This window comes from Aythya marila (assembly GCF_965140915.1).
Source record: "Aythya marila genome assembly, chromosome: Z".
Classification (NCBI taxonomy): Eukaryota; Metazoa; Chordata; class Aves; order Anseriformes; family Anatidae; genus Aythya; species Aythya marila.
Genome location: NC_139080.1, coordinates 46006979 through 46028146, shown reverse-complemented (window position 1 = coordinate 46028146; position 21168 = coordinate 46006979). Strand labels below are relative to the sequence as shown.

The 21168-nt window shown below is 34.3% G+C and overlaps 1 protein-coding gene across 1 annotated transcript in view; it reads right to left on the bottom strand.

Moving 5' to 3' along the window:
* Positions 1-1767: 1767 nt before the first annotated feature.
* The window catches only part of LRRC2 (leucine rich repeat containing 2), a 74323-nt gene continuing 54922 nt past the window's right edge, over positions 1768-21168 (bottom strand). The window contains exons 6-9 of the mRNA XM_082782608.1: positions 8442-8587; positions 6090-6245; positions 4729-4865; positions 1768-3124 (exon numbers count right to left, since the gene is read on the bottom strand). Of these exons, the coding sequence (XP_082638734.1) occupies positions 3075-3124; positions 4729-4865; positions 6090-6245; positions 8442-8587 (489 nt within the window). The 3' untranslated portion in view covers positions 1768-3074. The remainder of the gene's footprint in view (positions 3125-4728; positions 4866-6089; positions 6246-8441; positions 8588-21168) is intronic.

The following is a 21168-nucleotide window of genomic DNA, read 5'->3' as shown; positions in this document are numbered from 1 at the left end:
GCACACAAACTGCCAATAACACAGTTATTTTCTCCAAAAGTGTAAAAATTTAGTGGAAGATCATAGATCAAAGGAAAATTGCTATTAAGCCAAGTTGGTTGGAAAAAAATAAATAAATAAATAAATAAAAATAAAACTTGACCAAATTCAGAATCAGTGTCTTTCAACACACAAAACTTGCACTATGATGAATCACAGCAATAACATTGTAATTAACTCCATGCAATAGGCATGTTTTCGAGCGTTTTTGTTTTTGTTTTTCTGTTCAGGACATAGTAGTAGAACTCATCTGCAGTTATGCTAAAACAAGAGGAACTTTCTGTTTACCTGTCATTGCCTACTGAGCTTAAGAAGTGTGATGTATGTGTATACACCATGGTGTTAGGTTTATGTTAGGATTTTGGCAGTGGGCTGGAACAGGGGGCTGCAGGGGCTGCCCCCTATTGGACAAAGAATGTTCCAGCCAGCACCAAAAGGGACTCTGCTGTAGAAAGTCAAACCCATCAGACACATGGTGGCACCTCTGTGATGACATATCTAAGAAAGGCTAAAAAAATGCTGTGTGGCAGTACCTGAGAGACAGAAATGAGAAAATGTAAAGCAAAATATCCCTACAGACACAAAGCTTAGAGAAGTGCTTGGAGTGGAGATGAGCCAAGCACAGATTCTCCTTCAGCCTGTGGAAAAGACCGTGATAAAACAGGCTGTCCACCTGCAGCCTACAGAGGACCACTTTTACGCAGATATCCACACTGTCTTTTCTCAACCCATGAGTTTTTTTCATCATATTTTTTCTCCTTGTTCTTCTGAGGAAGGGAGTGAGAGGAGCCAGCCAAGGCTGACCCACCTCAACCCTCTTCCCCTTAGGCAGAGCTACTTGAGAAATTCTGTGACAAAAATAATTCTTCCTTTCTTTGAATAAAAATACAGGCAGTAATAGTCTACTAGACCTAAGAGTAAAATAAAAATCTGACCTACTGTATGCAACTAACTTTACAATTTCCATGACGTAATTCTTACAACAAATTTTTAAGGAAAATACTAACGTGGACTTAAAGAGTGCTAGTAACAGAGGACTTATCAGAGCAGTTTGCTAATTTTCCAGTGGTTTCTCTTGCTAAAAAACAGGTCTTTTGTTCCTAGTTTGAAACTGTGTGAATTCAAGTTTTGGTCTTCTGCCTTACATTTATCTGTTTTTTTTTTAAATAAATAAAAAATAATTTTTTTTAATAAAAAATAAATAAAAATAAATAAAAATAAATAAAAAATATTTTTTTTAAATAAATAAATCTTATTTCTAGACAGATTTTCCATTGATAAACATTGGCAAGCAAACGGAATTGTTCACTGTTTAATTAACCTTAAAATGAATGTTCTCTATTCATTCTATTGGTTTCCTTCTAAATGCTCCAAAATTTATCTGTATCTCCCCTCATACCAGAAGACTAGAAGTGGTACATATTCTTTCAAGTAAGATCATCAGCAATGTTAAATAAGTAGTAATACAGCTCCTCTAAACAGGTATCTTTTGCTTCTATACACAACAATTTTGACACTGGGATTTTCACTGAGAAGTCATGTTTAGTTAATTACATTTCAACCTTTGTTTTGTTGTGGGGTTTGTGTTTGTTGTTGTTGTAGTTGTTGTTGTTTAGTTATAAACTCTCAAAATGGACATCTCTATTCTATAAACACAGCTGCTGTGATTTCCATGCCGTGATTTTCAGGTCATGTTAGGCAACAACAGAACTCTACAAATAGAATTTCAACCAATGCCAAATCAGACATCTTACAGAAGTTTATTGCATTGATATCAATATCTAATCAACCATATTTATAATTTCACTACAGGAAAGATTGGTAGCTTAGTTTCAGAGAACTGGATTTCTATAAGCCCACTTTGATTACCACTACTCTATCACACTTCAATTCCTCCTTAATAAAAACCTGTTTCAGATCTTACATTATTCTGTTTCAGATAAATGTCAGGTTGACAGACATATAATTACCTGAACCATCTATCTTACTCTTTGCAAAAAAGTGACAAAACAGTTTTGCTGCATTTTTTTGAAACTTTTTAATTGCTCCAGGACTTGTTTAAAATCAGCATTAGCACTTAGAGACCAACTGCAGAGGGATTCATTTTGGGTAGTAATATTACTGCTGGAGTTTGTGACTTGAATAAATAACACATCTATTATTTACATGTTCTCTTCTTTCAGAAGATCTAATACTAAAAAAGTTAAAAAGGAAAGAAGACATTGAAAACAGTATTTTTTAAAATAGAAGCCTTGGGGAGAACACCCTTTGTTGCTCTGCTTTTTAAATATGACTGACTCAAGCAGCACACTACTGCACAAAACCAGACATAGCTCAAATGTAATAAAAAAGCAAATACACTCTAAATATAATTTGCCCTAATTGCACTCATAAAAGTTTAGGACTATTTAATTTTTAAGATTTGAGACTAAATTCTCAAAGTCTCAAGTCGTTTTAGATTTAAAAGTATAGATTTATTAGACAAAAAAATATGTAAAACTAGATTTCTGAAACTCTACAGTATATACACTTACATACACTTATATATAAACAGATTATTAAACAGCAAGCAACATAATATTTTATCCAGCTAACTCATTCTTATACATCTTATGCCTAGACCTCACTTAAACATACAATAGATCACGTTCAGTTTCTAAATTAACCCTTCTCTCTTGTAAAATCCAATAATTTTTAGCATGTTTCACTGTTTCAGCTACAACATCCTGGAGGCACCTATGCACAGGTACACTTTATTACTATAAGTATTTACTTTCTTCAGTACTATATTTAGCACCTGTTGCAGTGGACACAAAGAATAAATGTGTTGATTTAAAAGGTGAAACAGCATCTTATGATGGCTCTACCACTCTTTGTTTTATTTGTAGTAACTTGGAGCAACGATAATAACAAATAAAAAAATCCATGATGATTTTGAAGTGCTTCTGGAAGTCTATGATTTCAGGGTTTTCTATTCATGTAGATAAAAATAGAAATATTCTGATATCCACTAGTAATTTAGAGATTTTTGATCTTCAGAGCTGAAGACTGAGTAATACTTTTGTAGTGTAGGAAGGAGCAGAATCTGTGAAAAGAGAAAAAAAGAATAAATCTCAAATTCAGGTATATAATCAATCACAAATAAATTGAACCTTTAGCTAGAAACGGCTAAGTTTGTTTTTGTTTCAAAGTTACTCTACAGGTGATCTTTGTGAAGTTTTCACTTCACATTGAAATTCTCTTAATCCATATTATACAGCAGCTATTCCTTTTCCAGTCAGCTTTTCAGAAGCTGCCATCTGCATAATTTATAGCACAAAAGCTCAGAAACAGGAAATCCAAGTATGAGTCTGAGATCAAACAGGCTTACTAAAACACACAAAGTTTAGTCTGTAAAGGCAGGTAACTATATCTTCAAGCTGCTGTGCTCCAAGCACAGCTGACCTAAACAAGGCCAAATGCAGGTGACAGCTGTTTTCTTAGTGCAGTCTAAGAAAACAGCTGTCACCTGCATTTGGCCTTGTTTAGGTCAGCTGTGCTTGGAGCACAGCAGCTTGAAGATATAGTTACATTACATACCTGTGGACTCCAGTCATGACTCCACATTTCACAGGTATGTAAATAAAACTCTACCTCTACACATTAAATGAGTAACTCTAAGTTAAAGTAATTATCTTAGCATCTCTCCATTTCTTCTATTCATTTTAACCACTGTTGCTACCACTACCAGAATCTGACACTTTCATAGCAGGTTTCACTTTAGAAGTAGGTGGCTTGAATTATCAAGTGTTCAGTTTATGGGCATTAAGGAACAAAAATCAAGTATCAGAACATGAAACGTATTCTTCAGACACACCCTGTGGAATTTCTCTAAGTTTTTATTTTTAATTTAAAAAAAAAAAAAAAGGAAAAAAAAATCTTACAGTACCACTATATAAATCACTTACATGAAACACAAGGAATGAAAAAAGATATATAAGATTCATTCTAAAACAAAAAAAAAAAAAAGTCTAATTTCTATACATACATTCTCAAAGAGATTTAAACAGCTTTTGTGGGTATTTTGGCTCACAGGAAATAGTCCCTTTATTTCCTAAAATATATTAGTAAACAAGACTTAACAGACTGTTATTTAATTACAGCAAATAGGATAGCAAAATAAAGTAATAAGCAAACTTTCAGGTTCTGAGTAATAAAGACAAAAGAAGTGGTTTTAGTGCATTAATTTTACAGTGGTAAAAGCAATTAGTACTTACTTATTAGTGGTAAACAATTAGTACTTTGATACAAATTCACAGTTAAAGAATGCTCTACCAAAGTAAAGAGCATTTTATTTATACATTGTGTTCCTTCTTGAAGAGGAAAAGCACCTCTTTAGGTGCTTCAAATCACTGATGATAATCACAGGAGGCGTAAGTAAATCTGGAGAATAATAATCACTGCATATGTTAGCATTGAAATAAACTTAATGCATATACAAACACACCATAAAGTTTTGATACATTTGTTCAATCCCAAATGACAGAAATTTTTAACAGAACACATATCAAAATTTTCTCTTTTAGTCTTATTCAAAACCACAAAAGAAAATTATAGTTTAGAGGAGTATTGCTTGTACTTTTAAAAACTAATCTTCCCAAATATTTATATTCCAAGATAGTAACATGTCTACTGGAAGTCAACACATACCCCTTTCTCTTAGGTCTTCAATGTAGGCTTTCATAAACTCTTTTTCAAATTGCTCCCGTTCACGTTCACTTTCTATAATTTCTTCAGCGTCTTCACATACAATAGTTTCAACTGGGCTGTCCTTGAGACTTATAAATCTAAAGAGAGAATGTAGTGCAAAAATATATGCAGCAGGTTTCTGAATATCACTGGGCAACATGAATGTCATTTTGGAAGTTACTACTACAGCCAAAAGAAAAAACATAAGGAACATTTGGTCTTTTTTTTTTTTTTTCCTCTATTAGAGCTTTCTTAAGGACAATCTATAACCTGTCTCAGTCATTAAATACTTCAAACAACACCTTCTGCATATTTCACTTTCCATATGAAAATTATTAGATTTATCTTTTTGTTTTCACCTATTTACCTAAATAATTATTTGCAATGACATGTTTTGTTTTGTTTTGTTTTGTTTTGTTATTATGGGACTTCTGACAGATGACACTAATTTCAAATCTGTTAATGAACATTATGAACTCCATCCTAACTCACCCAATTGGTGAGCAATTTGAAAATTTTGCTAGTATCACTTAGTTGATATGTTTTAATTTTGTTTTGTTATTTCTCTTTTACAATGGATTATTTGACATACATTAATTTATATTTTCAAATTTCCTAAAGCCACATGTTGTAGGTGAAAAACTAGGTGTCTATATAAACAACTCATATAATGCTCAAAGTAAATGCAAAGTATTAAAAAAAAAAGTCTCCATAAAACACTTTCAAAAGATATTTTTTCAGATTGATGATTGGCTTGTTATTATCTCATAATTTTTTTCTGTTAGTCTCCAATGTTTTCCTAATGAAAGACCTGAACATCACCTGCAGAAATGCAGGAACACAGTAATTACAGACAAAAATACTTTTTAGTCCTGTCCAGGACTAAAGTTTTGCAGCAACAAAATTCTGTTTCATAGCAAAGTGTGCATGAACTACTAAATTTATGTGATACTACTTAAGCTTTTAACTAGCTGTGTTTGTCAGGACACTTTTGATAGTGACACTGCACTTTTCAATTGCCTAACTACTGATTCCATTCTATAAGAAATATTTTTCTCCAGAATTAAGGCTGCTCTTTCCAAGTACACACAGTAGCAGTTTAGACTTACAGATGCACAATGAGAGGCACGGCAGATGAAAATCAGAAACCTGTGGCTCCTCTTTGCAATTCCCAATATCTCTAATGTGTCCTTAAGGGTTCTGATATCAGTTGTAGCAGAATTTGACCACCCGTGGTAGAAACAGATGCTTGCAAAAGTATTCCAAATGCATCTACCTTATTTTCTTAGGAACATATTTAGTTCTCTCTCACTTTTACTTACTTTAAACCTGTGGTTGACTCACAGATGGCTGTGGGTATCTCAACCAGGTCATCACCACTGACAACAAGCAAACTGAGTTTTGGCATATTAACCAGAGCTCGTGGAAGATAAGTCAATTTGTTTTTCTGTAAGAGAAGTGTCTGCAGTTGATCTAACCTATACAAAATATAAAAGATAAGGATAACATGAAATATTTATTTCAAACAAGAGCATCTATTTAAAATAGTGCAAATTTAATCTTATTTTAAAAAGTAAAAAATAAAAATAACATGCACAAACTTTGGCTTCCCAAAAATTATTCATATCACAAACATTGTCTTCAACTTTAGTGGAAATTTCCAGCCATGCTTCAACATTATAGATATGAATACCATATCTCTCACAAACATGCCCAAGACAAAAGATTACAAAAACTACTGCACTTCCATACAGAAGATGTTGACAGAATATGATATAAAGCCTCACCTTGAGTATCCCAGTTCTAATGAAAAATATGGGTCACCATCTCACACTTTTGCCTATATGCTGGTTTCTACAAATTATATGTCTATGCTAGCCAATATATTTGAATCTATTGTTTTTCACTAAGAATTAGTACTGTGGGGAGAAAAAAAAAAAAAAGACCAGGTCATGTGTCTCTCTCAAGTTTTCCCACTGAAATCAATTTAATGACAATGTTTTTTGGGGAAGGCTTTCTTTTTATTTTCCCTGGCTTTTCCTAATGCAAAAGTAATTTGTGGCTCACCATATATTCTGTGAAGTAGACAGAAAACTACAATCATAGCAAACCAATGAAACAAGTTTGTGTCATTTGACTAGAAATTTTTTTCTTAAAAAAAATGTTCCAGGTTATTGCTGGTCAGGCCTGTATAGTTTGTCTGAATTCAGGGGTAGATATTAAGTAGGGCTTCAGTATACTGCCAACTCATCTTTTTTAATCACAGACCACATGGTAATGATTGACATTCTTTGATTATGCAGAATATCAGTCTATATGAGCAGGTGTAGGAATCCTGACATTTTCTAGTCTTTAGGATGCACTTGATCCCAAGAGCTCTCAAAATTCAGAAACTAAAGCCAAATAAAAAACTTACTTTGGGGTGTCTAAACATGATGCTTTAGTATTGAGATTGACAATTCTATTCTAAAGAATGAAAAGGAAAAAAATAAAAGAAAAAAATATCTTAGATAAACAAACATATAGGGGTTACAGGTTATAGGGAAAAATTACTGTTAATATGAATAGGTATCCTTCAACAAAATAAATATATCCTCTTAGAAACTCTTCTGTATTAATGAAATATCTACTCATACTTGTGGAGTAGAGGGTGGGGGAGGGGGAGGAGGGGAAGGGGAGCAGCTTTTCACTGTTGGGATATACTGGGATTTTATATTGGGAATATTTGGATTGGGATATTGGGATTTATACTTATATAAAGACTTCAGCCCTGCTGTCAGAGAAATCTCTGATCCTACAATGTCCCAGAGAAGACTTTTTCCAAAGCATAAAGAAACATGAATGATGAATGAGTTTTCTATGAAGTCTCTTCTTCCCCAGGAATCTCTATTCCCAGATCCATAAACATTTTTTTTTCCTTTTTTAATAAACTTTAATTGATATGTTTTCAGTTAACTTATAGATATGTAGGGTTTTTTTAAATGAAGTTATGACGAGATTTCAGAGTATGTAAATGGGCCCAGGGATAAGAATAGTACTTTATCAGGCTAGTAAGTCCCATTAAAGGATTTGGAAGGACTTTTTTTTTTTAAAAAAAAAAAAAAAAAAAAACAGTTTGGAGAGGTAGGAGAAGAGCATGCATATATGATTCTGAGTAAGATCTATGTCAGGAGCTGTTGATCACATTTATTTTAATCTTAGCAAGATATTTCTGCTTTGTTGCCAAAGTTCCTCAGGTCCTTTAAGTTAAATATGCTTTAGTTCATTTTTCCATCCATCCAATCTAACCTTCTAGGTCACTCAAGAGATAGTGCTGACAACTCCTTATTGTAATTCTCCTTTGCTGAAGGTCACAAGTATGGCCCATGAACTTCCAAATAACATTGTCTGAATATGATGACAAATTATCAAAACTACAGCAGAAAATGTTATTAGTTAACTGAACAGTAGAGTATCCAACTGTACAATCTGCTATCAATGAGCTAGAAAATGTAGTTTCTGCTCTCCAACCCAGTCCATCAATAACAATAGCAAAGCTTATGTGCAAAACTAATGCATTTCCTAATGTGATTTTTTCATATGATTTTTCATTAATAGTGTCCCTTGGAAGGCTATTACTTTCTAGATTTACTTTATAGTTCATAATCCTGTCCATGAATTAAAACAAAAACTACCTGTCTATGTCTTCTGGGAGATCTCTCAGGTTGTTGCTGCTAATATCCAACCACTGCAAATTAGACATCCGGAGTACACAAATTGGAATAGAAGGGAACTTGTTTGCTGACACATCCACAACTGTGACTTGTTTCAGGTTACTTAGCTAAAAAGAAGTGGTGCTTTATTTTAGTTACATTTTGCAAATACAATAAAATATTTAATTCTTCAAACATTCTTCTTTCTGCCAAAGCACTTAGAAAAATCATAATTGCATGATGTTTTACTTAACTTTTTACCAGTCTTATATCTTAGTCACCAATTGATATGAAAAACTATTTCAGGAATGACTACTTCAAAATGTGTTCATCAGCTATTTTACATCATCATTTTACTGAATGAAATTTCCATTTTGAAAGAAGACATATAGTTTCAGACAACACCAAGACTAGAACAAGACAATGTCTTGGTTCCTATATATATTATATATGAACTAAGTTCCAGTGTGACTAATTACAGTGTCAATAATTAGATGTCAGGTTATCATTCAAAGAAACAGAGATTTTATTACTCCTATCAAAAATACATAGATTGTTTTCTGTTATGCACAGAGAATGTGCATTGCTAGGGACACTTCAAACATGAAACTGCCAATTTAAGATGAGAAATATTAGTCCAATGTTTTTCAAAGATCTTTAAAAATACATCTTCCACCCACCAAACTAACCATATAATATGGTGCACTAGAGCTTTTTATCTGAATACTTCTCAAAGGAATTACATTTATGTAATAAACCATTAATGTAATGATGGTTAACTGCAAATTTAAAATATAACTTTTTTAATTAATAAATGTGTTAAATAATTCTTTTAGTACTAAATCAATTATTCACACTACCAGCATGAATAAAATCATACATCTAGTTAAAGTGAGTCAAAAGAATATAAATGTTAAACAAACACACACACACACAAAAAAAAAAAAAAAAAAAAAGGTATTTTACAATGAAAATAGTCTCAGAGCTTCTAGTCTTCTAGTCATATGTCAGCATCACTGCCTAGCCTTTCTTCTGATGCAGAAGAGAGTAGCAGAATATGTCAGTGGTCTTTGCCCAAAGGGCTATTTTGTAATGAGGGTGTGTGGCTGGGTGTGTGTGTGGCTGAGTGTGTGGGGAGGTTGTGGGGAGGAGACGTGGAGGGGTGTATTGTACTTCCAAAGTGAAGAAAATGCAGCCAACAGCATAAATAATGGGAAAAAAAAAAAAAAATAGAATGTAAGAAAGTACATTCTGAATCCTTGAGAAGGGTTTTTGTTAGTTTGTTTTGAATCCAGTCCTGGTTTGTTATATTTTATGGCCAAACTTCTATTTACTGCAATATTGCCAAAAATTCATCTGTGATATTTAGTTTGACTCTTGTCATTTGAAATGGTCACATTGGTGCTGTGATGGAGCCTGTTTGTTTGTTTTCTCTGTGTTTGTTTGCTTGCTTGTTTGCTTGCTTTTAAACACACATTGCCTCTCTTTGCTGCTAGACCTTAAAATTTGGGAAAATCCAGGGAAATTTACTGAAATTATGAAATGACTTCACTGTTACGTTTGCCTTTCAAAAACATAATAGAGGTTCAGAGTCTCTCTGTCCACCATTACATTAAAACAGCCTTGGTGAGGCATTACCATGGAAATGTCTTGCTCCTGATTCAGAAGAGGTAAGCACACATTTTATACTGACACTTCTTACTTCCAAATTATTTTGTCATTTTGAGAACTGACTACTAGCCATGAACACTCACTCCTCTACTGTAAATTTTTCCAGATACTGAATCTTTTTTTCCAAACACAGGAGAACCTCCATTTGCAGAATATCAGTAACTCTTCTGAATAATACTAAAAAGAAAATGGAGAAAACAATTGGCACCATGTTTACACTGCATTTACTTTGTGTTTTAATATTATTTTCACAATTTAAAATGTGAAGAAAATATTTCAAGTTTCTCTGCACTCAGAACAAGCCACTACTAAACAAGAAAGGTAATAATCTCTAAGCACCAAGTGGTAGATTAATGTCAAATAAGCTGACATCACTGTTCATCCAGGTTCCTAAACACTTTGCTTTCACATTAAGTCATCTATCATGCTGAAACATCTCATTAACATTAACGATAGGTTAAATGATATTTCTTCAACAACAGCACTTTTTTTATGATTTCTTGAAAGTGCTTTAAATAAATAAGTATATGCATTAAATATAAAAAGAAATATACATATAGTAGTATTGCTATATTTTTTATGAATATTTCTGCCATTTTTCATACAGTCTTGAAAATAGATTGTTTTTATACTTCATTGGATCAAAACTTATATTTTTCAGAATTTTGTGCCCTCCCAAAACTATACTAACAAAATATAAGGTGACAGGCTGTCTTTATATAAAGTTTGGTTTAGTGTGACACAGAATATATGGAGCCATGATTATGCTGTGTAAGCTGCAAGCCTTTTTCTTTACTTGTACTTGTTCTTTTAGGGTAATATTTAACAAAACCTGTACATTTTCCATGGTATGTTGAAATCTAATGGAGTTTTTATTTAATCTATCTCTGAAATATTTCCAAAAACCACCTATGATATATGAAGCACTGGAAATTATTGCATCTATGTATTATATTTTCTAAAGAAAACCCTGTGTGTTTTATTTCTTTTTGAAAGACTGATTGATTTTTGCACTTCTTATAACATTTCATTTTCAAACAAGCATGGCCCTCTTATCATTTTTATGTTAGTATTTATTTTTGCTTGATGCTGAATTTTGTTATTTTCCTCTATTATCTGACTTTTAATCAATCAGTATATAGGCTTTATGCAAGTTCCATTTTAAAAAATAGCCATACTTGATCATCTAGCTACCTAGACCCACTTATTGTGGTCCTTATTTTTAGTCATTGTTGTCATCGTTGTTTGACAAACTGCCCCATTTTGCTTATCTTAATAATTTTATTCATAAAAATAATACAGATAACATTGTAGAAGTCCACTGCTTCTCTTTCTCTCTGACAGTTAAACTTTCAGATGAAAGAAAAGGACACCATGTCCTGGGCTGAACAAGTTATTTGATTAATGGGTATGTTTTTATTTCTGTTCTGCTTTTTGCCATGAAAGGGATTTGCTGATAAGGTTGTATGCAAGTTTGTCGTGAGTTGCCTACTGCTTAGCATCAACAAATGAAAAGGTGAGAATTCATGTCAAGCCCTACCAAAAAATTGTGCAATTTTCAGTTATGTACAAATGTTGTGTATCAGACACGGCACCCAAGCAAACTCAGTATATGACAAGATATAAAAAGAATTTATACATAAATGTCCATCAATGCACTACCCTGATTTTTCCCAAACATTTCACATTCAGTGAAGTCAATGAAAAATTGTAACAATTTAGGAGGATCAGATTAACATGTAATGTTGTCCCCCCAAAAGCATAGGCTGGCACTCAATATCTTGGTAGTGTGGTGAAAGCACTACAGTACATATAAGCCGAGGCATGAAGTGTATGTTTGACCACTTCAATCTCAAGCACTCAAACCAAATACCCAGGTTTTCTTACACAAAGCAATAGCTATAACCTATTCTATAATTTCATTGGTATTCAATGATCAATGATTGGTATTCATGGTCAACAGGTTGACCATGAGCCAGCAGAGTGCCCTGGTGGCCAAGAAGGCCAGTGGGATCCTGACGTGCATTAAAAGGAGTATGGCCAGCAGGTCAAGGGAGACGATCCTTCCCCTCTACTCTGCCCTGGTCAGGCTTCACCTGGAGTACTGTGTCCAGTTCTGGGCTCCCCAATACAAAAAAGACAGGGATCTCCCAGAAAGAGTCCAGCGGAGGACCACAAAGATGATACGGGGCCTGGAGCATGTCCCCTCTGAGGAAAGGCTGAGAGCCTTCTGTCTGTTCAGCCTTGAGAAAAGAAGACTGAGAGGGGATTTTATCAATATTTATAAATACCTTAAGTGTGGGAGAAAGAGGGATTTAGTAAATCTCTTTTCAGTGGTTTGTGGGGACAAGACAATGGATAATGGCCAAAAAATGGATCACAGGAAGTTCCACACCAAGAGGTGAAATCATAAGGTCATCTCATCTTCAAATTTCCAAACCTTGTAAATTGAGAACATTAAAAAGGAAAACTAGGCTTCAAATTCAATTACAGGTTTCTCAACAACCTATATGGACCCAACAGCTCACTTTGGATGCATACTCTCCCTATGTTTTAACTTAAAAAATGAGAAAAGCAAAAAGAGCAATGTCAGTATCACATGTTCACTAACTGACCTCTCCAAAATGCTTGGAGAGGAAGTGTCTCTTAGATATAACAAAATAGATTATTAAAGATATATTCTGGTCTTTGACCAAGATATGACCAAATGAATTAATTTCATTACCAGAACAGAGACAAAGCTAAAAGCACATTTCCTTTCCAATATGCAACAGCAATTGAAGAAACACTATTCAAATGGCAATATTTTAATTATGATTCAAACATACACAATACTGTTTTGTCATGACAATACACTGTAGCCTGTGAAGATACATCGTGGTTTACAAAAAAATATATATATATATACACATGAAATATATATATATATATGCAGATATATATATATACACACACACATATATATATATACTAATTTACAATGATTCTGAAATGATTCTGAAATCCAGAGGGAACTACTGTTTGCCAAAGGGGTGCAAAGGGGAAAACAGGCAAAAGAGAAGGAAAGTTTGTTTTATAGGTACTGAGAAAATATATATATGTATTATTAACAAATATGGCAAAAAAAGAGTTAGAAAACACTAGCTGATCACTTTGTTTTGCATTAATAAAACAGTAATTATTCACTTGGAAAACAATATATATGTATTGTATTTGAAAAGATAATAGAACCATGTAATGTCACAACATTGACAGAAGCAAAATAAATAAGAAAAATAATGCAAGAAAAACATTCAAGTGAAACTGAGAAAGTGATCCTATGCTCCTAACCCATTACAGTAGCAACATTTTGATGACCGATATTGATGAAATCATTTCACCTTATGAATATAGGTGCTGGGCAGTGACAAGAGCTTTCTGTGTGAGAGTGAATATATGCAGCCTGATAAACTTGGCAGCAAGAGTTTTACAGAATGTCAGCAAAAAATTAGCTTGTCTACAAATGTAGATGGTAAATTGAAGAATGGAAACCATGTTCTCCTCAGCAGCAGAGGTCAGAAGATTTCTGATCTGTCAGCTGTCTCCAATGATAGCAGGAATAAAACTCTCCTTTTTTATTATTTTATATTTTACACAGTAACTGGCAGGAGAACCCTGCAAGCTGGAATTGGATTTAGATGTTCTTGAAGCAGGAGTTAAATAATGAAAACGCCCAAATTCAGGAAAGTCACAACACAGATAAATCTGTTCTGCACACTATGACATATATTTTGGAATTAGGCCTTATCTAGTTGAACAAACTGTTTCAAAATGTCTATCATCAAAATTATTTTCTTTTAATGCTACAGACAGTACATGTGTGTGACCCTGATAGTACATAAACCTACAGCTGAGAACACTGCCAACAACTGTGTATGACGTTTTGGTTTGCCAGGAATATAGCAAAATTTCTCTCCCTCCTCTCTATTCCTCTCTCACAGAGTTGTTAGATACATGCTTAAATATATATATTAATCTAACAGTAACAGTTTTGAGTTCATCTCTTCACAGATCTTTCCTTTCTATATAGTACCAAGATTTCTTGGTGGGCTTATGTCTTGCCCTGGTAAAAACACATAAGAAAAATGGAAAGATTGCTATTAGTAGAAAAAGCACTGAGTAGAGGGTCTTTTCCTGACCTGGACAATCAAGGCTGTCCAGATTTTGTCCGAGTACCCATCTAGAAGGTATTAGATTGTTCCTGTTGTTACTGTGTCTGACAATAAATATTTGACTGAATACTTACTCTCATTCTTATTTATAAAAGCTTATAATGAAGCTGGGCTTCACAACTCCGTTTACAGGGAGAATTCCCCCGACCCGGAATTTGCAGAGACCTGTCACAGGCACTGAGCACACTGCAGCAATCCAGTAACACCACTCATCAACATATACTTTGGTACTACCCCACAGCAGAGGACATAGCAAACCTACAAACCTCATCTGTGTTTTACTAGAAATTCTTTTTATGATGCAGAGAGAGAGAAAGAGAGAGACAGAGAGGCAGAGGGAGAGAAGATAATCTATTCTATATAAAGGTTGTATAATAATGAAGCACTAAGTGAAATTGTATTATATATATATATATATAAACATAGGTGTGCTTACAAAATATCTGGCCATGTCCAGTCTAACCAAGAGTCGCCTATAATTCAGCCAGGCTTCTATGCCTAAATTAAGCCAGTCAGACTACCTCAGGAAGAGGTAGGCAAAAATAAAATGGGAGGCTTGCTGTATAATGCTCTCTGGATTGCTAAATTTTGTTCCATGTCTGATAAAGATAAAGGGAAATGGTATCTAATAAAATCAGTCATCTGGCTTGTCCCAGTCTAATTACTCAGAAATTAAGTTGTGTAGAATCAAGTTTCCTACTACTGTAAAAGTATTAGTTCAGATACATTTTGTAATCCTCTTTTCATGCCCTATATCAAAATAAGCAGCTTCCAAACAAGTGTTTCACTACCCAGTCCCCTTCAGATTGCATCCAAATAACTTACCTTTCTCAGCTACACGTTGCTGCTGAGACATGTAATCCCATACTAATTTGTAATAACAAACAACAAGGAAAAATCTGCATATTTGTGTATACCTTGCAAAATGATAGATAATATCTTCTGTGAACATGACATCCCAGAAATATCTATATAATGCTTTGAGCATATAAAACATGAAGAAAACAAACTTTGACTACTGAACAAATATTTAGAAGGAGTAACAGTTATTATTAAGAGGATGCATCTAAAACCATCAAGATTTTCATAACTGCAAATAAAATCTGATACAGAGGGGATGTCCAAGCTAATACAAGGACAGTGAACTACACAGATTTCTCACCCTGACTGAAATGTGGGAATATATGGAAAGGTGAAAAACATAACTGCATATAACTCAGCAAAAATCTTTTGTTCAACATGAACTAGAGGTCAAAAATAAATAAATACATGCATACATAAGCAAATAGTTGGGTCTATACACGAATGTGAGATACAATGGTTAACTCCAAAACTGAAGAGGTCCAGACTGGAGACAGTGTGGGCTACAGTGACCATGCCCTGGTTTAGTTTGTGATCTTGAGGAATACGGGCCCGAACTTCAAAAGAGCAAACTTCAAGCTATTTTAAAGACCTAGTGGATGAGATCCGCTGGAACACTGTCCTTAGGCACAAAGGAGCTGAACAGAGCTGGCAACTCTTTAAGGATGTTCTCCTTAGAAAACAAGAACTCTCCATCCCCCTGCATAAGAAATGTTTGTTTTTATAAAAACAAACAAAGAAACAAAAAACCCTGCTTCAGTATCCTACCACTCTGAACCATCCTTCACATTAGATCCTCAAATCTAGTCAGCCTTTTTATTGCATCTAACCAGCATTCACAGCATTTTGTATTAACTAGTAATCTGAAGACCTGGAACAAAATTTTTATTCTCAGATTTTCATGCTGAGAATGAAAAACTTTTTGACTATATTAAAAGCAATTTGGGGGCAATCTGACTTCTTCTTAACCATCTCTCTACCCTGCAAGGAGTATATTCAGAAAAATAAAAAGCTGCAAAAAAAAAGGCAAAAATGGAGTACAACAGATCATGAAATGGTGATGTACATACGTGAACCTGACAGCTTCATATTCTAATTCATTTCAGCCTGTCTACAAATGTTATCCCATGGGACAAACATAACTTTTCACTGACCAACTCAGTATTTTAAGATGAGACAAAATAGCAGCCTCAAAACAGTCTGGCAGCCAGCATATAGCACCTGACAAGATTGAAGCTAGAAGTGATAGCCCTCAGTAGCAGCCCAGTCCTGCAGACCCTCCCCAGTCATACAACCACATAACCATATATTACATGACCAGACACACTCAAGGGAAGATCTGTACATGCCTACCATACAAAATCTACATACAGGCAAACATCAGCCACACTATAAATGTAAGCTGATTCATGGAGTCTCAAGTTATAGGTCCACGCAACTGGCAGATCTGTTTTTTGACAATATCATCTCTGATTAGTTCAGAAGGGTTATTGGCCAGTGTGACCAGAATAAGAGAGATGATGGAGGAAAAAAAAAAAAAAAAAAAAAAAAAAAAATGTATCCCTGTGTCTATTAAAAAGAGTAAGAAAAAGAATGAGCAAGACTAATTTTGCAAGATGAAAGACTGGGTGGGGGGAGAAGGATCTTATTTCTTCAAAAGTGTGTTTACACTATAAAACATGAAGTTACTTTAACCTTACCATGACCTTTTTAACTTGTGCTCGTTCATAAAACTACCGGACTCCTCCTAAACTCCAGCAGTAGTAATCAAATCTATGACAAGCTACAACCATGAATTAAATGCATAGTCTAAATGCCAGAGAAAGAGACCTCTTTTTAATATTTTTTCTTAGCTTTTCAGCCATTAATTTCATAACCTGAAATTTATGGCACTTTGCATTGCTGTTCAAAAGCATGACAAAAGCTTGGGTTTGAAAGTAATCATCTCTTCAATAAGAAAACCAGGAACCACTAAACAACACCCTCAGCTGAATTGCCCTGTGCCTCCAACAGCACTTTTACTTTATGCTAGGTGTAATTCTACATTCTTTTGTCCAGCACTAGGAGAACAGAGATCCTATCTGAATGAGCCTAAGACAAGAAAAAATAAGGCAATATCTGCTTTCAACTGATAGTGCTGGTTCTTGTCTTTATACCTTCCCTACTAATCAATGACAACGAATAAAAAAAAAAAAAAGTCAGCCTTATCAAGTGTTGTTTACAGCTGTGAAGAGTTGATCAATCATGTAACTACCTATAATTAGTTAACAGCTGATAGGAATGCATTCAGTAATAAATTAAATACATTAAGTTCAGTTAGACTCTTCAACTTTATTCTTCTTACAGAATAAATAATTATTCTCAGTAGTTGTACTTTATAGAATAACACATAATTCTTTCATTTTGCCTACAACCCTCTTCTGTTTCTCATCAATCCATGTGTGTAGACAGCAGAGACGACAACCGCACGTTTTCTTTAAGTTATGTAAATGAGTGAGTGGTATGCATTTATACCATCTCCTGTGCTGTTTCTTTTTAGTAGTTATGTAAAATCTGCTTCATATTAAATGTGTTGATGAATGGAAAGCAAGCACGGTGGGATTTTGAAAGCATTGAATGCTATTGGATTCAATGAGATTTTAAACTGTTTAGAGTTGGAACAATACTGTTGGAACTGTTTTGCAGAGTTGGAACAATACCAAATATGCTTTCCTACCACACAATTATTTTGCTATTTGACTCACACTTTTTGAAACATTATAGCCATATTTTAGTGCTCTCTTATGCCTTGTTGCTCATTCTTAAGTCTTCTCTTATGTTGTAAAACTAATTCTATGTCATGTCCTATTTTTTTTTTAAAGGTGATATTACTTTTATTGAACTCATGAAAGTTAAAGGAAAGGTCACCGGCACCACAGCATGGAGATAGACATGGATCAGTTCTCTAATGAAGTGGTCTGTTATTATTAGCTGCTGACTTGCTCCAACAGTGCAGTGCTTTTGAAGTGTTATATTAATTAGAAGACTTTGGAAGCACAGTGTCAAGAACAGGATCAACTGACACACTTTCTTGTGCCTAACTGCATAATCCTGTTTCCTAACATAGAGCCATGCCCTTCTTTAGCCCCTTGTCTATTAAAATGTTTGTGAGAGTTCCAGCAGCTGTAAGCTCTCCATGAATCTCCTCTGACACCTAACACCTTTGCACCTGCTCTTTCGGGTTTCACACCCCTCCTGCTAATGTTTGATGTTACATCTTATACCAGTTCCATAAAGCAACTGTTGCTTTAGATGGACTGACAGGACTTTGGTCAGCCATGACAGAAAGCCACTTGTCATGAGCATTAAGCAAATTTGAAAAGAATATCATCACTGGGTAAAGAAAAGTAAGACAAAATTCTTTCTAACAGAAATGTAAACAAGTTGAGCAATTGGTAAAACTTTTCTGAGACTGTGAAACATACATATAGAAATGCCAGTCTGAACAAAATCAACAGAACTTTTGCCAATGATTCAAAAGCAGAAGAATTTCACCAGAGTTTGGCTCACTGCTATTGGTTTTGTTGTCCATAAGTTAGTGCCTGGCCCACTGGGCACGAACCTATGGACAATAGCTTCACAATAGCAAGCTGAGCTTCTTAATACAAACAACACTCTTCTCTAGTTTATGGTCCTGAAAAACCCACATGGATAAAACTCAATTTTTACCATATCCAACACATGACTTCTTGGTAAATTTCTAGAAATACCTCTAGAAAAACCTTTACTTTAACCCCTTTATAGGGTCACACACGCTAGCACTGTTGAAAGATTCAAGACAGAATAATGAAGAATGTATTTTGCAGGTAAATAAAGCAGTGAAACCGCACCAGCTACAGCTCCTGTAACTGAATATTTTGAAAGCTCCTGGAGTCTGTACTCATTTATATCAGGACTGAAATCTACTGTGTATCAGAAACATACATACATACAAACGCTTTTTTGATCTGTTGAAAACACAGTGTGCTAAAACAGCACACTGAAAGCATAACCTTGCCATTTCTCTGAACTTCGAAGTTTATACAGGATTGACATGGAAACACAGGCATACATACCTACATTTCCTTTTTCTTTGACAAAGTATTCCTATGACATTCTGTCTTATTCCTTCATTTTGTACCACCTAGACCTCACAGGGAATATGCTTTTCTGTAGAAAGCATTTCAGGTTGCTTGCTAGGTCTTCTGAGGAGTGGTAATGAACACTGCTCAAAGCAGAATAATTTTGCAAATGCCCTTTTTAATTGATTTTGAATAAGGCAACACCTATCTGAAACATTTCTGACGTGCTGCTGGTGGTATGGAATGACTTGCCTATCCTGTCTGACTGACAGAATGTGCCAGATGGTGAAACTGGAGGAAATGTACATTTCATCATTTTCTCTCTCTTATTAAAATTCCCCCATGTCATACTCTTGACATTATTAACAAAAAATTACAGTATGGAAGAATTGGCCCTTCAACACAACAAAGTTGTCTCTGGAGTATCAGAACAAAGCATTTATTGTGTCATGTACAGGAAATATTAATGGTGTGATTCAGTAAATAACTGTAGACAACAATAATTTCTTAGGAAAGCACTCCTCAAAATGAGGCCAGAACAGGTGTTTGTTTGTTTGTTTTAAAAACCTATAGCAATTCCCACTAATTTAATTACCATAGCCAAATAAAGTTTTCATAGTTGCCTGAGACATTTCAAAAAACGTATTGGGATTGTCTGAGTACCACAAGGCTAGAAAATAGTGTTGTTTTTTTTTTCACTCTGACTTATTTTTAACTTTGGTAAGTGACATTTTGCCACTGCATTTCTTTTTCCTTTCTGCTTTGCTTGTCATGGCTATTTGCGATATTAAATCTGCACATTAGGGATCTCTAAGTATGTGTTTTTACAAGATGGTATCACAGAGCTTTATTTGTAGTAATCACGTTGCTAGTATTATAATATACTGCTAAGCTGCAGATCAGCTTTCCAAAACTGTTCACCTTCTAGCAGTTTTCATATGAAATATCTCAATAAACATACTGAAAGTGGAGAGTGTTCAGTATTATTCTATTAAGGAACATCACTGAGCTGTTTGTGCCATTTTGGGAGGCTGAAAAAAATTGAACTGTGTTTGTTTGAATTGTGACATAGAAATAGAAGTTTTCATTATTTGTTTAAATGTCTGCTTTCTCTCTGAATTCTGCAAAGTTCTGAACATCAAATATATGTTGGTTTTGCAAATACTACAGCCTAATTGTATAGGGGAAGTTTTGTTTTATCAAGAAGTGCAATGCTTTTTGGTTATGTAGTCCTTGTATTGTGAAGGAAGAATACAACATTTATTTACTAAATGGTTCTAATCTTTACAGTTTTCATAACCTTGATTTAGGTCTTTCAGAGCTACTGCAAACAAGAACAAAAAAAAAGAATCAATAAAAATAATAGATTTTTTTAAATAAATATTAAAAAATGTTGTTTGTTTTTTTTTTTTCTTTTTTGATGTTGTTGTTGTTTGTTTGTTTTTTGAGAGAAAGAGAGAGACTTACAATATGCTGTTTTAGATGATAGTGTACAATTGATTTCTTTAGTGGCAAGCAATTTTTATAGAATCATAGAATGGTTTGGAAGGGACCTTAAAGATCACCCAGTTCCAACCCCCCTGCCATAGGCAGAGATGCCAACCACTAGATCAGGGCCTCATCCAACCTGGCTTCAAACATCTTCAGGGATGGGGCATCCACAACTTGTCTGGGCAACCTGTTCTTCTGCCTCAGTATTCTTACAGTGAAGAATGTCCTCCTACATTCTGAACCTGAATCTCCCCTCTTTTAGGTTAAGACCATTCCTCCTTGTCCTATCACTATCTACCTGAGTAAAGAGTCCTTCACCATCTTTTTTATAAGACCCCTTTAAGTATTGAAAGGTCACAATGAGATCCCTCTGGA